This window comes from Heterocephalus glaber, unplaced genomic scaffold (assembly GCF_053883595.1).
Source record: "Heterocephalus glaber isolate CG9 unplaced genomic scaffold, H.glaber_assembly_v1.0 deba00000546, whole genome shotgun sequence".
Taxonomy (NCBI): domain Eukaryota; kingdom Metazoa; phylum Chordata; class Mammalia; order Rodentia; family Bathyergidae; genus Heterocephalus; species Heterocephalus glaber.
The window spans coordinates 1,443,479-1,455,497 of NW_028258147.1; the positions used below are offsets into that span (position 1 = coordinate 1,443,479).

Consider the following 12,019-nt stretch of genomic DNA (forward strand, 5'->3'; position numbering starts at 1 on the left):
ATTTGAATTACTGATGGAATGGGTTTATACATACATTGCACCTTTAAATAGGAACCCCTGAAAGAAACACATACTACTTTATTGCTTCCCCTTGGAAACAGAATATATGGTTGGGGTGTGGTCTTCCCTAAGGCTTAAAGGCAGATAAGCACCTTTTTAAAAATTTGTTTTGTTTTGTTTGAGTGTGTGCATCCTTTCAAAAACAATAATGGCAGCCAAACAAACTGGAAAGGAGCTGGTTTTGCCATCACTGCACTTGCTAGGAACAGAATGCCTACAAAACATATTTGGAGAAATAGTTTTAAACTATTAAAACCACCCTAGATCCCTGATAGCAAATATGTGATGAAATGAGTTTGGAGTGGATATGGAATGCATCTCTCTGGAAGCTGTTGGGTCAAGGAAGGAGCAAGCTAAATGTACAGCCTTCACTACAGTTTTGGACTAAGGTGATCAGCAGTTTATTGTTTATGAATGTTTTCACATACAAAAAAAGACAAACTTTCAGATCAGCTCTCCTCAATAACCCAAACCATTTAGAACCCAATGAAGTAACTGAAATTTAGAGATCTCTTTCCATCAGCCCAAATAGAATACTGGCCACTACATTAAGAGCAAATGCCCTTTTTTGCTATTCAAATGTTGCTAGGAAATTTTAATATTGCTTCTGATCCTCACATTTTCCAAAATAAGCCTTCCTTCTAATAAGCATTCTTCTGCCAGAATGATTCCTAAGAAAAATATCAGAAGCTGAACTAGGCAAGGAAAAAGAGAATATAGCAGCCTTGTATATTGAATTTGAACTGTGGGTGAGTACTTGGACCACCCACCAAGATGCTTGCACATGGTCTGCTGAGAAAAACTCTTTCTTTGATTAAAAGTCTCCGACTAAGGTCTCCAAACTTTTCTCGCTGGGCAGAATGGGCTAGAAACACCTCCTTACCTAACATACTGCTACAAATGACTGTCTGAAGACATCTCCCTTTCCCAGTAGAAAGCCAGACAAGGAAACAGCCAAGCATCCCAAGACACAAACATTAACATGAATCCAGTGTTGGAAGGTTGGGAGCAGTGACTGTAATTAAGTTAAGTGCGGAACTTCTAAGGACTGAATTTAAAGTGGCGCTCGGGAGTGGGGTTAACGGGCGTGACTGTGGCTGGGAAGTGAAATAAGGATGGGAGAGGGAAATGGGGTAAGAGAAGTAAATAGGTTTACTTACAGCCCTCGAAGCCGAAGCCAGATTTTCTCGATCTGCTCAGGTTGCAGGTACTTCAGAGAGTTGCTCTCGAATTCTTCAATCTCCTTGGTTGGGGACTCCATAGCTGCAGGTTCTCACTGGGGGCGGGCGAGGCGGAGAGTTGGGGATGTCCCCTCCCAGCCTCCTCTCAGGGTCCAGCCCGCGATCCCCAGCTCCGCTCGCGTCGCTTTCTCAGTGTGCCCCCGCTTTCGCCTCTACCCTCGTACCCCAGGCTGGGCTTAGAGCCGGCTCAGATCGCGGGCAACTGCCGCCCCAGGTGCGCCCGGGAGGCAGCAGCGGAAACCAGCCATGGTCCCAGGCTACCGCCCGGGGGAGGGATAGGTACAGCGCCCCAGCTCCCGGAGGAAGCGGCTTGGATTGTTTTACTTCTCTAAACAAAGCCACTGAAACCCTTTGCGGCAGCTGAAGGGTTTGGAGGAGAAAAGGAGAACCCGGCGGGGAGGAGAGAAGGGAGAGGAGCGGGGCTGAGTCGGAGGAGCCGGGGCCGGGGAGAGGTCGGACCTCGGCTCCGCTCCGCCTCCCGCCCAGGCCCCGTGCCCTCGCTCTCGGGCCGCGCCCGTCGCACCTCTTCTCTGTTTGCTCTCACTTACCAGCAACTCTGCTGACAGGCGAGAAAACTGACAAGTGGGAAAAGTCGTCTGTCAGCGAGCTGGGCTGGCGACTGGGCTGGCACCGCGGGCTCGGAGGGAGGGGCGCGCCGGGCACCGCGGGCTGCAAGGCACGCGCTCGCTGACCGCCCCGCGCGGCGCCCCGGCCCCTGGCCACCGCTGCGCCGGGAGACGCGGAAGGAACAGCGCTCCCAGAGAGCGCGCAGAACCCACACCCACCGAGGGAAGTCCGTCCCCATCCTCCCAGGGGGCGCCAGGCCCTGAAGAGGGGCCTCGGAGTTTCTGCCTGCAGTTTTCCTTCACAGAATCTCTCTCTGTGTCTCTGTCTGTCTGTCTCCTCTCAAAACCCTCAAAAGGGGCAAATATTCCCACAGAACATCGAGTTTCCTCAAATCAAGGCCACACAGCTCTCAGGGGCTCCCTGTTGGTGATGGCTGGGCGGCTGTTGATTGTTGGCAAAGAGTTTCAGCTCCACAGAGCTGCGACTCACTGCTGGTGGTTTAATCTTTCACAATGGCTATAAAGGTACGCTGTGGAACAGTGGGACCAGGAATGGAGTTGATATCAGGAGGACAGGACGTAATCCAAAGACAGGAAGGGGAGACCCCTCCCTCCTCAACCTAATTACAGCCCTGATATCACAGAACTGGTCACCACACTCCCTTTTAGTTGAAGCCACCACAACTTCCCACGAGCCACTGCAAACCTGGGACTCTGGGTTCCTTGAAAGTCGAAGCACAGTGTTTTTTCCTCACTGCCAGGTACTGTACTTTTTTTTTTCAGCCCCATTCCCAACAATTTTTCTCTATCCATCAGATAAATGCTTACTTTTCAAAAGTAAGATAAAGGTGAAATTGGTCAAATTCCTATCCCTGTGTCCTTGACAAAGGAATAACGCAATGGTGCCTAAATTCTGAATGTTTGCCCACTTGGTGGTTAGCATTCACTTTCCAATTACTGGAGATGAAAATAGTAAGGATGATATGGCTGGCCCTATACAGTAAGGAAAGCATAAGATGCTTGAGGTGCTTGACCAAAAAGGACTTTCCAATTCATCTACCACAGACTCTTAAGTTATTCCATTAAAGTCAGTCCTTCCGGATCCTCTGGAAGCACAAACATCTTCACTGAGTCAAGGCATTGTTACCATGCAAAGATAACATTAAGCGGCCAATATATATTAATGTGGAGCTCATTTATCTGAATCAAACCAATTACTCAGTGTCATCCAGCTCGGAACAGTGACCAGGAGAAATGAGATGCCGAAAGAAGAAATCATTTTGGCAACTTGTTTTGGGGATGGAAGATAGAAGTGTGGTCCCCAAATGGGGTCTTTCCATCAGTATGTGCGCTTGGGTAGCAGCTGTCACAATATGGAAGTGTAGTAATGATAACAACAGCAAGCACGTTTCTGGAACTTCCTCGGGTCCAAGCAGCACCCTATAGGTTCTCCACTCACCTAATACAACTCCACTGAACTGATACCATCATCCCCATTTTATACAATGGGAACAGGTGCACCAAGACATAACTTACAAAGAGAGCTGAACTAGAAACAACCAGGTGAAGGTCAAGTTGATTATCTCACCCTATACTGAAGGAGCCCCCTCACAACTCCCATTTTCCACATCTACAAAGTGAAAAATTCAAGCAAAAAGATCTCTGAGGCCCATTCCACCTTTATTATTCTCTCACATCATGTGGAGGGACTTGGAAAAAGGACATGCTGAAAAGAGAGATGAATATTACTGAATGTGATTTCTCCATGGACTGGCCTGGGAGGAAAAAAAGAAAGGGAAAGACAAAGGATGACACTGATCTTCCAGCCCCACGCCATACATATGACTGGTTCCCAGTACTGGGATTTTGATTAAGTCAGAGAAAAGCAAATTTAGAAAGCAAAAGGAATGGCTTTTCACTGAAATGAAGCAAATAACACAAAGTTTATTCTTAAAGTTTCTAAAACAAGATTTTGTTTCATTTTATTTTAAAAGTTAAACATTCATTAGAAAGTTTATAAAAATATAACTTTGCTTTATTTTAGAGCAATGATGTTTTTTAGTTTCAAGACTTTCAAAGTGTTTGAGCAACAGAATATTCTATTTCAAATAATGTAAGAGATTCCAATGCACACCTCATCTTCAAAACATATTCAGAGCTGCTCTGGTTGAAAGGAGAAAAGAGTAGTTGGTTCTCAGGGAATTTAATTACCATCTTTGTCTTCCCCCATCTCTGAGTGCCCAATGTTCCCACTTATAGATGAGAATAAGGCCAAAGAATCACAAAGCAATTTAGGGTTCCTCACATCTAATCCAGAATTCTAAAGCATATTAGAAAATAGATTTTTTCTTTTGTCAATGAAATATTACAATTTTCAGATAAACCATATTATTAAGTCACTCAGGGTTTTGTTGTCTCCTTGTTCATCAGAGGCAGAGCAGGCTTGATAGTTGGTGCCACACTACAAGCCAAAAGCTCACTGGCATTCTGCTTAGAGATAAGCAAAAAACTGATGCAAATAGCCCAGAAATAAAAGGGCTAAGAAAGCACAAAGCTACTCACAACTTTGCACTGGAGGTTAATTTTCATTGTGAGCTTCTAACACACCTTTTTGAGTCAAACATCAATAAATATTCTTAGACATGCATATATACAACAGTTTAAAACAGTAGCCCAAATATACATATAGTAACAGCCCAAGTACCAGCAAATGTCTGCATTATTACCATTAAATTTCTTAAAAGATTAGAAAGTGAGCTCAAGAAGAAACTGGATAGCTACTTGACAAAGAAACAGGAATCATGCTTTGTAGGCATGAGAATGATCCCTCAGGTCCCATTCATCTCTAAGATTTCATAATTTGATAATAATCACAATTATCATCCCTACCTGTTATTGAGAACTAATGTACCGAGCACCACGCTGAGCATAGCACAGGCTGGATATTCATCCTCAACAAAATACTTCTATATAGCTTCATTATGGCCATTGTACAGAAAAGGCTCACCCAATTCAGATAACTTTTACAAAGATATGCAGCTAAAAAGTGACAGAGCAGGTCTCAAGCCAAACCAGAAGGCAAAGCTCATGTTCTTTTACTTTTATTATACCAACTTCTTGAAAACATATAAAAGACTAGTAGAAAAGTAGATACTAGACAAGATAGGGCTGCAGCAGAACCAAAGATAAGGGAGTCACTCATTCTGTGAGGAAATTAGTGGGTTACACAGTGAAGAGACATATGAACTGGATCTTGAAAGTGGGTGAGCAGAAATTGCTTTCATGGAAGATGGGTAGAGGCAGTTTTCTCCACAAAAAGGAAACATCATGAAAAGAGGCACAGAAACATGAGAAGTGTTGTCTGGCAATCCATGAACAGCTTTGTGGCTTAACTATAAATGAATGACTAGGAACAATAGGAGAAAATTCTAGAAGGGTCAGCCAGACCCTGTGGTCAGGAAGTCAAGGGTGCTTCTAAGCAAGAAGTGACATGGTCACATATGAAGCATTCCTGGTGTCTTGACTCTGCCTTTAACAGAGGTCCCAGGAATCTCCCATGGAATCCAACATTCATGGGGCAAATGATAGTCTTGGCTCTAGAAAAGGACTTCAGCTATCAGAGGCAAACAAGCTCCTCAGTTAAGAGAGAAAGAAAAGTCAGACAAAGAATGTAGAAAAAGCAAAGCACTGTCTCCCACAAACATACATCTTCCGAGGACAAGATTACACTGCTTGTAGTGGCCTCCACGAAACCAGCCTGTGCCCTTGATTCACTTTTCACAGCTTGGCAGTGACATCACCAAAAGAGTCTGTTGAGGAAATTCTGGAGACACATTTAGGACATCAGAAGTAACACCAGCCACAGCAGCTGCTCCTTCCCACCCATAGCAGATGTGAGCTGGCCTCCTAATAGACTGTCAACAGATGCTGCCCTCAGCCATGGCTCCCTTGCAAGCAAAGGGCCTCTGTAGTGACACTGTCACACAGACTTCTCCTCTGATGTCTTCTCAGTTTGATTTTATGATTTGGGACAGACTCTGTCCCAGGTAGCAACTTCACTAGAAAAATACAGATTAAAAGACACTGGACTGGAGAAGCCCAGAGGTTCCCCCAGTCTAACTCCTACCTGTGCAGCCAGCATCAAAAATACAGGCCCAGAGATTGGCCCAGAGAGTCTGGGAAGAGAAGGAGCTGGGAGAAGAAATGGGACAGAGTCCCAGCTTGGGAGCAGCCAGTGAAGCTTGAATGGACCCACACATTTTCCCCCTCTGGCAAGACCCTCTGTTGCTCTCACGGAAACTCATGTAATCCTTCCAATGAGGCAGTGCCCGCAAGCAGAAAGCTGACTCCACCACCTCACCTAGAACAAGACCCTTCTCTTCTCTGGCCCTGGCTGGGTTAACCCTGATTTCCTCTGGATCTCTTTCCATTGCTCATATTGCCTCATTTGAAAGCCATACTGTGACTTGAGCTAGGCAAGCTTTTCATGAGCCCAAAACAGCTACTGAAAAAGCTGGGTCTGACCCCATCATGTTAGATACAATCCCAACAGACTAAACACGACGACATAAGACATAACCTAGATTAGGTGATGAGAGTCATTAGCCTGTACCTCTGAACCAAGTGAGTAGTCCCAGAGGGACAGGTGACTGAAAGAGTTCCAATTCTGCTTCCTTATGGAGCATTTGATGTGGTCACTTCAAGAAAAAGAGAGTCTATTTTCTTTGAGATAAGCTATGGGTTTAAACTCACCTTGGCCCTAGCATGATCTTTTCCACCATTTAGAGAGAGTATACCAGAAAAATTACACCAACACAAAGAAAACCTGAGAAAGAAGAAATAGCGAAAAAAAGAAAATAAAATGTGAAAAGATCTTTGAGCTGCTTGATTCTGCTATGCCTGAAGCCAGGACCAGCCATGGATGTTAACATTGTATGAATCAAATAAGTGACCCCTTCCCCATTTTTTTCACTTTAACTAGTTTGAATTAGCCTTTTGTTACTGACAAAGAATTCTAACTCATACAACTCCTCCCATAAGGGACTGTTACAAAGAGCTGAAATAAGGTATAACCAGTGCTCTGTTCATTGGAAGCTCTCATAAATTATAGTTCCTCCCCCATCTCACCCATCCAAGATACTAGGGAACGAAACTGCACACTGTGTGCGAACCTTGGGAGGGCAGAGCATACTGAGGGAAATCTAAGGAACCTTTATTATTTTGACAGATGAATACATTAGTAATTTTGTTTCTTGATAATGACGTATCAAAGTATTGCAGTTACTATACACATTAGCCCTTTGAAACAATCGCGGAGTGAAACATTTATCATTATTATTATTCCCAATTTAGTGAGGAGGGGGCTCAGCTCCAGAAGTCACCAGCTTCCCTCATACTGGCCTAATTCCCTGCAGCTGGTAGCAGGGCAGCAGGACAGAGCCGGCTTCCCATCTCCTGGCCCCTCCGGCCACTGTGCCTCTTGGAAGGCACTGCGAGCCCAGCAGAATTAACTTGGCTGTACTAATGGAACTGAAATTTTTGTTCATGTAAAACTAATGCTACCACCAGCCAAATTCTGACCCAAATGTACATAAATCAGCCAGTTGTTCTTCTATGGATATAAAGCAAATTTGAATAAGGGAAACCTCAGAGCTGGAAAGGATCTTAGCTGTCCCTTTACACCAGCTTCTAGTTCTGCTGATAATGATGAACTTCCCAACGAAGTCAAGTGACAGCACAAGTAGGGACCACAGCAAGGGCTGGGAGCCATGTCCCCAGCCCCCAGACCAGTGGTCCAGTGTTAAGATCACTCCACTTCCCCTAAGAATTCCAATGGCTTTCCCATGTGTAAGAAAAAGGAATGCCCATCCAAAGCATAGGGCACCCACAAAGGCTTCCTGAAGGCAAGGGGTGAACTAGAAGAGAAAGGTTCCAGGGAAGTGGACATGTACATGGCAGCCCAGGCAGAGGAAAAAAATGTTGTGATGGGTGCAAGGGCATCAGAAAAGGAACACTGGGCAGAGGTGGGATATGAGGAGGGCCTGTTCTGTCCTACTAAAGTTTAGGGTTCGTTAACCAGGCATTATGGTGAACCTGTAACCCAGCACTTTGGGAGGCTGAGGCAAAAGGATTGCAATTTCAAGTTGAAGCCCAGCCTGGGAAAATTAGTAGAAACTTAAAGAGACTTTGTCTAAGAAAGAAAGGAAAGAAAGGAAAGAGAAAGAAGGAAAGAAAGAAAGGAAGGAAGGAAGAAAGGAAGGAAAGAAGGAAGGAAGGAAGGAAAGAAAGAAAGAAAGAAAGAAAGAAAGAAAGAAAGAAAGAAAGAAAGAAAGAAAGAACGAACTGAGGATGTTAGTGCAAAGGACCTGGGTTCAATTCCCAAATTCCCAGTAGTAAAAATGAAAGAAAGGAAGGGAAGAAGGGAGAGAGGGAGAAGGAGAGAAAGAGGAAAGAAAAGAAAAGGAAAGGAAAACAAAGGAGAAGAGAAGAGAAAGGGGAAGGGGAAAGGAAGCAAGCAAGCAAGCTGACTTGGGGTTCTCTAGGCTGTCCCAGATGGGCAAGCATTACAGTCTGCTGAGCAGGTATGCTGTCCATGCAAACTGAAGTTTTGATTTTTAAAGAAGGATGAAATGAGTTTTCAAATGCTTTTGAAACTCCATGAGAGAGAAAGATTTGCAGATCCTTATCTCTATATCTAGGAGGAAAGATTCCATAAACAGATTGTGGAACCTTTTAAACTCACTCATTCATTCAGCAAACATCTGCCGACTGCTTAGCTCGTGCCACACATTCTGTGACACTAAGTACACAATGGTCAATAAAAATGTGCCAGTCTCTGTACCATGCAGCTTCAGTCTAACTGGAGGAAGTGATAGAAAGCAGATTGTAAAACAACAGATGCACTACTGTAAAGGTAAAAGGTACTAAAAAGAAAATAAACAGAATGCAATACAAAGAATAATAGAGATGGGATCGGTTTATAAATAAGGTGGTATTTCAGCTACCTATTTCTATGTGACATACCACTCCCAAAATTTATAGGCTTAAAAATCTGTAATTAAAACATTTCATGATTCTGTGGGCTGACTGGGCAGATATATTGGTCTTGTTTGGGACCAGCAGCTATGGTCAGATGGCAGCTGGGACCAGAATATTCAATATGGTTTCACTGCCATGTCCAAAACCTTGGCAGGGATAGCTGGAGGCTGAGACTATTCTCTCCAAGTGGTTTCTCCATGTGGGCTCACCTGTGGCTAGTGTAGGCTTCTTTCTTCTAGAGCAGCTAGACTTCAAGAGTAAGTGCTCCAACAGAAGGAGGCAGAAGCTGTCAGGCCTCTTAAGGGCTATCCTTGGAACTGGCCCAGCACCCCTTCTGCGGCACTTGGATGGCTGGAGCAATCACAGGATTAGCTCTGATTCAATGGGAGGCGAACTAAATCCCACTTCTGAATGGAGAAATAGGAGGAGGGGAGTGACACAGATTTCAAAGCCCTCTTTAATCCGCCCAGGTAGTCAATGGTGGCCTCCCTGAGCAGATGACACCTGAACCAAGACTTGAAGGAGTTGGCCAGTTAACAAGTAAGAAGAAAATATTTCTGACAACTGGAGATAACATGTCCCCAAATCCTAGAGCAGCAAGGAGCTTGAACTAGAGATTGAAAGAAGGTAAATTGTGAGTAGAGTGATATGGCAAGGGGGAGAATGAATGTCTGCAATAAGGTCAAGGGGCAGCAGTTGGGGGGCAGAGCCTTGAAGGCAGATTGAAGGATAGGGTCAACTGCATCTCTTAGAGGGCAGAGGTCATGAATGGTGTGTCCGGCACTATTCCCCCAAGGCATCACATAACAACTGACCAGCAACCCACTGGCCTCTCAGAGAAAGACTGGGAAATTATTTCATTTAATATCCAAGGTTAGTGATTCTTGGCACATAAGAGACATGGAAACAATCTTAGATTTCAACTAGATCTGAAGCTAACATGGGGTTACTCAAGGAAAGGCAGGAAACACTGCTCAGTTACTCTCAGAGCATCAAGGGTTAACTTTCAATTATCTGGCAAAGAATGATCAGTCCTTGCACCCTCCAAAGAAGTGAAAGATTATTTTTGTTTGGCTCTGCACACAAAGGGAATGAGGGATATTAACTACTCCTGACAGTTGTCCTTGGGGACATCTAAATGGCTCATTCCGGTGCCTGTGATTCTCAGAAGTGAAAGGATTTTTAAGACCCAGGAGAATAAGGAATAACATTTCTATGAATCCTTCCACCCACACACTTTTAACAGATCCTTGTTAATAATAAAAAAAAAAGACCCCGAAGGCATCCTGAATCAGCCCATAATCTTTTGTAGTACAGACAATGGATCTATCAGAGAGTGATATTTTATTTTTACTTCTAAAATATAAACAGGTTTCTATAAGCAGGAATTGGAGATTGATTTATGGAGAGGAAAGAAGACTTATGGACACAACTTAAAAGTAATCAGCATGCAAAGCGGATCTTGCCAAAAGACTCTCCAACTGTTCATGTGCCACCAGTACCACCATGGGACCAGGTGTCCTGTCGCACTAAGAACTATAAGTGTCACCGCCCCCCCCCCACTGTCTTGGCTACATGTAAAGGAAGAAATGAAAAACATTCTCTTCAATGAAATTTAAGAAGCACTTGAGAATTTTAACTGAAACATGAAAGGAAAAGAGTGCTGAGTCCTTGAAAATAGTTCCAGTCAAGTCAATTAAGACCTTGTCAGAAATCTTTCTGCTCTCCTTATGGGCAAAGCAAACAGGGCCTTTAGAATTGATGAGTCTTTACATAGGGAAGATTTCAGTTCATACTTTCCCTTCCTCAAAGGGCACATAGAGTATTTGTGCGGACAAATGCCTGCTTTACTCATTCTAATAAAACAGCAAAAAGGGCCTCTGCAACTGTGTGGAAATCAGTTCTCTTCGCCATGCAGGTTTCTGCTGATAATTCCCTTTTCTATATATGACTCAACCCACAAGAAACCAACCACTCTGCTAGATCAATTCTAAGCAATTGCTAAGGTTGCTGCTCTTTCCTGGGGCTTCTGTCTACTTTTCCTACTAACTTACTGCAGGATTTATCTGCCTCAAACAACTTGCAGGAAGGAACTAACTGGTAAGAGAAGAAATTTTAAAATGTGAGCTTTTCCAAACTGCTGCACTGTCCATAGCAAAAATCAAACTTCTTTTTTGAATTATTTTATTTTTTATTTTATTTTATCCCATTCCCTCCCTTAAACCCCCACCCCTCCCTATATACAAAAGCTTTGTTTCCATTTTTTCCTTCTATTTTCACTTAAAAATCAAACTGCTTTAAGGACTTGTTAAAAAGGATTCATCATTTACTACTGGTAACCTCAGTAACTGTGGCTTTTAGAAACGACATTTTCATCAAATTAAAAAATGTATTTATTTCAAAATATTGGCAAGGAGAATTACATCATTCAATTCATTTATAAATTTGATAAGCATTTCAATGTTAGCCTACCTTCCATGGTCACTACCTAGCCCTGGAAACCACTATTAATAAATATACCATGATAAACCAATTAAAATATGAAGAAAAAAGGACAAGAAGAGAGGAAAACAACTCTACTGGTAGAAAACCTGCAGAAAATGTAGTTCAAGGCATTAAAGACTTCTGAAAACTGTAGTGATCGGATATTTCTCTCCTTCAGTCTCTTTTAAACCAATTAAGCAGGTGGTTACATTAGAGAGCTTATCAGAGTTGGCTCCTCAAAGCTCCAGTGGATGTATGATTTGGGGCACATTGGCAGCAGCCTGGCATGGCATTTCATGCTGCTGGAAATACAGGTCTGTTGGGTGAGCACTTAGCCTGTTTGCAAACAAATATTTGGGGCCAGACTTTTCTGCCAAGGTGGCTGGAGCCCTCAGCAGCAAGAAGGCCTCATCTGTGCCCACTGCTACTAACTGAAATAGGACAGGTACCCTCACAGAACAGGAGACATGGATTCTCAGCCCTTAACCCTTAATCATCAACTAATGATGGAGACATCTCTTTCTCTGTCTGCCCTCACTAACAATGTATGGAATGCGCCTTCTTTTATCCCTACAAGGACCGGGTGGACTGGGGGGGGGGGGGCAACAGGCTGCCTCCAAGGATGAGAAT

At 43.7% G+C, this 12,019-nt stretch overlaps 1 protein-coding gene across 10 annotated transcripts in view; it reads right to left on the reverse strand.

Annotated features, from left to right (window-relative positions):
- Pde1c (phosphodiesterase 1C) overlaps positions 1–12,019 on the reverse strand; it is a 667,339-nt gene that overhangs the window by 311,363 nt on the left and 343,957 nt on the right. Inside the window, exons 1-2 of one of the 10 annotated variants that reach the window (XM_004856303.4) lie at positions 1,850–2,005; positions 1,221–1,336 (exon numbers count right to left, since the gene is read on the reverse strand). The exons of the other annotated variants lie outside the window; for them this stretch is intronic. Of the exons in view, the coding sequence (XP_004856360.1) occupies positions 1,221–1,321 (101 nt within the window). The 5' untranslated portion in view covers positions 1,322–1,336; positions 1,850–2,005. Of the gene's footprint in view, positions 1–1,220; positions 1,337–1,849; positions 2,006–12,019 lie in introns of those variants that run through there. 10 annotated transcript variants of the gene reach the window in all.